Raw genomic sequence first — 4,640 nt, 5'->3', positions numbered from 1 at the left:
ATATTTCATGTGTATAATTAATTAAACATATTATTTTTTAATCTTGTGATATGAATTAAAGAAGCTATTTTAATGCACAGTATCTTGTGCTGTTTTTTTTTCCACAGTAAAGGATTCGGATCCCACTGCAGGGTCGATCGACCCCTATTAAGCATAAAATGGAGAGGTATAATGCAAATGATCCTTTTTTGTTACGCTATTAATTTTATGTTATGACTTGAATAATAATATATTTATAAACTATTATTTTCTCTTATTTTTGAAACATTTTTAATAAAGTAATTTATTTTCGCCCCGTTTCCCTAAATAAATAAACTTAAAAGCTAGCTATTAATAGATATATAGAATTATGATAATTCTAAAACATTATTATACATCTAGCTTGTTAACTCATTAAAGACCAAAGTTTTTCAATCAAATATTAATTCTTAACAACTTCTCCCATTTTCTGACTGAATGACCAAAGATTTTCAATCAAATATTGTTCGTCGCCGACTCCCAACCCTCCTCGTCCCTGTTACAAAAGATAAATAAAATAAATCAATAAGTATATATATATATATATATATATATAATAAGATTCTAAAATTTTCCCTTTATCTGTGTCAAGTTCTAGGATGCAATATTCTTGAAATGAAAATTATACGTGTACTGTGAATGTTATACACAACTGTACATGCAAATTACTTTTAAAATTATAAAATTATCTCAATAAATAAATATCGCGATTAAAGTGTATATAACCAATATAACGTAACTCTCGTTATACATATATATAATATTATAAGTCGCTTGAAATATATACGTGCATGGGTACCTGAAGATGAATGTTGTGGAAAACTCTGCCCTCAGACGATTCAAAACAAGATGCATTCAACACCAGAAACCCTTCCTCCTCCAAATTCAATAGAGCTCTAGAAAATGAACCCTTTTCGCCTTTCGGAGTCGAGAACTGACAAATTATCTCTCCGTCGTTTAGTCGCGTAGCGGATACTGCTGACGAAGGCGGCGACCCGGCCGTGTGCTCGCCGGATTTTCTCCGTTCATTAGTGCTAAAATCAATATTAATGAATGAATCTTGTTGCCTAGAAATCTTAGACTGAAGTTGTTGCTTCTTATCGCGGAGTTTTTGCACTTGTTTTTGTAGCTCAGGAATGTATTTTAGCACTCCTGAAACTGTGGCAGGAATGCTCATTTTTTTCTACACAAATATGGAAATGATTTGTCACAATTACGACCATTGACATGTAAAACAAGATTAAATAAATAAAGGGTTTTTAAAGCTTAATTATAATTAATTGCCGGCTAAATTTTTTTTATAGATTAACTTTCTTTATCTCTTTGGATTGCGTCACTCTTCGCAAGTGGTGCGTTTTTTGTTAGTTTATTTTGTTTTTTCTCTAGGTTAATTATTTAATTCTTATAGCTTGTTCATTTTTTCTCTAGATAATTAAGAAATCAGGAATTAAGACGGTTGACTCTTGACGTACAGACGCGACTCTTGTATTGATTGAGCAATTCTACGGAAGAATTGGACAATTCATAAATTTTGACTTATATTTCTGGAGAACATAAATTTAAGGGATTTTTTTTAAAAGGAAACAAAATAAAAAAAATTAAGTAAGGCAGACGTACGAAGAGTTAAAAATATTAAGATTGTATTTAGAATTTTAATTTATAAATAAAAATGAATAAATGCACGAAATTCTTCTCTTAAACACGAGAAACCAAATAGAAAATTGTAATTTTATAAGTCCTGTATATTTGTCTTTTTCTTATTATTTTTTTGTTTGAATAAATTTTTTTTTTTTTTTTTTCTGATTTTGATCAATGACAAAATTTTGTTTTAGCCTGTATAGAAATTTTGGCAACTTGCTCATTTTTACGTCGGACGTTTGATGTTATTAACACTATGTTCGTGTTGCCACAACAACGTCACGTGAGAAAAATGACTAAAATTACAAAATTAAATTGAAGAACAACTGTCTAAAATCGAAATTTGATGGCACATATATATATAACCAAAATTGCGAAAAATGAAAATATTTATATACCGAACAGAAAGTATTTCCCGACGCCAAAGAAAGGAGGAAAAAAAACTCACCGGTTGATCCTCGGCTGGAAGCAACGATCTAAGAGTAGAATACAACGTATTGATCTTTTGACGACGATCTCGTTCGCAGGCGTTGTGATCGAGCTTCCTGGCCGTGTTATTTGTGTCTCCTTTTTCGTTGAATCCATCGCGAAAACTCGAGAAATCATCGTTCTTAGGATGTACAGTATAATTGGAGGAAGGAGAATGGAGACCATCATCATTAATAGAGTTGGAAATTTGATCTGTTCTTTGTATGCACAAGTTTTCTTGGCTTTCAAATGTGTTGGGATCTTCCCAAAACCATCCAAAATATGAAATCTGAGGTGATAAGGCTAGCATTTTTAGTGACTTAATTAATTGAGAAATGTTGTGGCAGAATCTTTCATAAGAAGTTTGAATTGTTTGGTTTGAACAAAAGGTCTATTTATATAGTAGTTTGTGGTTATAGATAACCCACTGGGGAACCATTTAAAAAAAAAATAGTCGTCCCGTTGTTTAAATATATAAATAAAATATCCTTAATTATACTTCTATTAGTGAATTAATTAATATTTTTTTTCCATTTCTGGTTTGCGTGTAGGTTGAATTTCGATGGAGGCCAGTAGTTGAAACTTGAAATAAACTGATTTCATTTCAAATTCATGACGACATCTACATTTGACTGAACAATTTCAGTGAAATTCCCACATTGTCGCCAGTGTCTGTGTGTGTGTTTTAAATGATGTACGTTGAAAGGGTTAATTGTAATTTGTAAATGACTACTAATTATACGTAGGAGTGGTATACCGTATTGTACTGTACCGAAAATTGTATATCATACCGAAAATTACGGTGTAATTCTAATCTTATATCGATATCGTACCGAAACTCTCGTATACCGAAATTTTCGTTAAATATAAATAACAAATCGATCATATCAAAATTTTATGGTGTATCGAAATTTCGATACGGTATCGATATATATATACCGTTTTATACTGAAAAAAACTTTATATTTTTAAAATTTATTGTTTATAAATATTATATATTTTTAATTTTTTTTTACATTATTTCGGTATTTCGGTATACCGATATATACCAAAAATTTCAAATTTCATACCGTCACCGTATCGAAAAATTCGTTATCGTACCATATCAAAATTTTCGATATACGAAAAAATCAATATTTTTCGGTACGGTAACTTCAATATACCGAAATTTCGATATTTTTTCCCACCCTTAAATATACTATGTGACATTTCAAATCTATGGATTTTCAACTAATCTGATTTCGTGATTTAGATATAACAAATGTTGACAGGATTAATGAAATATTTAGGATAACGATATATATATATATATATGTGTATATATATAAGCGTTATATATAATGGGAAACAACATATACAGTTTTATAATCTTTTTTCCATTGAGCTAGAACAAAAATTCTTATAAGATAGACATGATTAATTTTATAAGATAAATCTCCGACATAATCTATGAAAAATTCTTTTTTTTTAATGTTAAATATATATGAATCAGATCGATCTATCTTACGAAAATAAATTCGTAAGACCGTTTCATTAGAGACTTATTCATATTACATATATGAGTTAATTAGACTCTGGCTAGCGAATAGTGAGCATGCATCTGATATTATATAATTATTCCTAGAAAGAAAATTTGTATATAGGTGTTTTGTTAGGCCTATTAATTTGACAATGGAGAGACATAAAATAATGGACTTCTAATTAATATCATTTGCAACAGGGTCGGAGCTAGGAATTGTTTTCAGTGTAGGCGATGACATATTATAGTAGTTTGATATACTCAGAACTCATACAATGAAATTATACAAATTCAAGGTCAATGCAAAAAAATAATTAAGAATAAAACCATCACAAAACAATTTACATTTGATCTAAATCCATCATCTACTAAAAAACAATAATTTTTCAACAAACAAACCCAATAATTACGCATAAAAATTCAAAATAAAAAAAACCAATTGTATCCGGATATAAAAACAAAAAAGCTAGATTGTCAATGACCCTCATAATCTTCATTCATTTTCATTTCTTTATTCACATATTTTTGTAAGTTTAATATATAATTTACATATAATTAAAATGTCAATTAAACAATAAAAAAGTTCAATTTGATGAAACTAAATAATTAATGGGCTTGTATTTAACTAATAATTATGCCTAATGTGTGTAGTGAACTCAACAATATTTTAAAAAAAAGTAATGAGTTTGTATTTAACTAATAATTAGGCCTATATATCCCTTTTTTTTTGGCCCAGTGTCGGCAAGTGCCCACACTGGGCCTTAACCAGCTCCGCTCCTGATTTGCAGTGTACTTAATATATAAAAAACCAGTATTTATTTAATCAGTTACTTCACTGATCAGTCACTCGATCCTTTTGAAAATATATATATATATATATATTATAAAATGGTGGTAGTTTGTATTATTTTAATTTTGTAATTAATCCGATGAAGGGGCACACGAAAGGCTTAATGGCGATGTTAATTTATAGGATAGGTGGAAGGATTTGTGCATG

General features: G+C 29.3%; 1 protein-coding gene across 1 annotated transcript; it reads right to left on the bottom strand.

The window, feature by feature from the left end:
• Positions 1–421: 421 nt before the first annotated feature.
• Positions 422–2,434, bottom strand: LOC140862776 (transcription factor bHLH100-like). The gene is made up of 3 exons (XM_073265809.1): positions 2,105–2,434; positions 818–1,201; positions 422–514 (listed from the first exon to the last, which is right to left on the bottom strand). Exons 1-3 carry the CDS (start codon positions 2,432–2,434, stop codon positions 422–424), a joined length of 807 nt encoding a protein of 268 aa, XP_073121910.1.
• Between the last annotated feature and the right edge of the window lie 2,206 nt (positions 2,435–4,640).

This window comes from Henckelia pumila, chromosome 4, assembly GCF_033568475.1.
Source record: "Henckelia pumila isolate YLH828 chromosome 4, ASM3356847v2, whole genome shotgun sequence".
NCBI classification, from domain to species: Eukaryota; Viridiplantae; Streptophyta; class Magnoliopsida; order Lamiales; family Gesneriaceae; genus Henckelia; species Henckelia pumila.
This window is presented reverse-complemented; position numbering and strand designations above follow the sequence as displayed.

What these genes read in the sequence shown, in the direction of transcription:
- LOC140862776 (XM_073265809.1), bottom strand. Translation starts at nt 2,434, where the DNA reads ATGCTAGCCTTATCACCTCAGATTTCATATTTTGGATGGTTTTGGGAA. An exon ending in TTCCAGCCGAGGATCAACCG is followed by an intron (nt 1,202 to 2,104) that starts GTGAGTTTTTTT and finishes ATATTTGTGTAG; the next exon opens with AAAAAAATGAGCATTCCTGC. An exon ending in TCCACAACATTCATCTTCAG is followed by an intron (nt 515 to 817) that starts GTACCCATGCAC and finishes CTTTTGTAACAG; the next exon opens with GGACGAGGAGGGTTGGGAGT.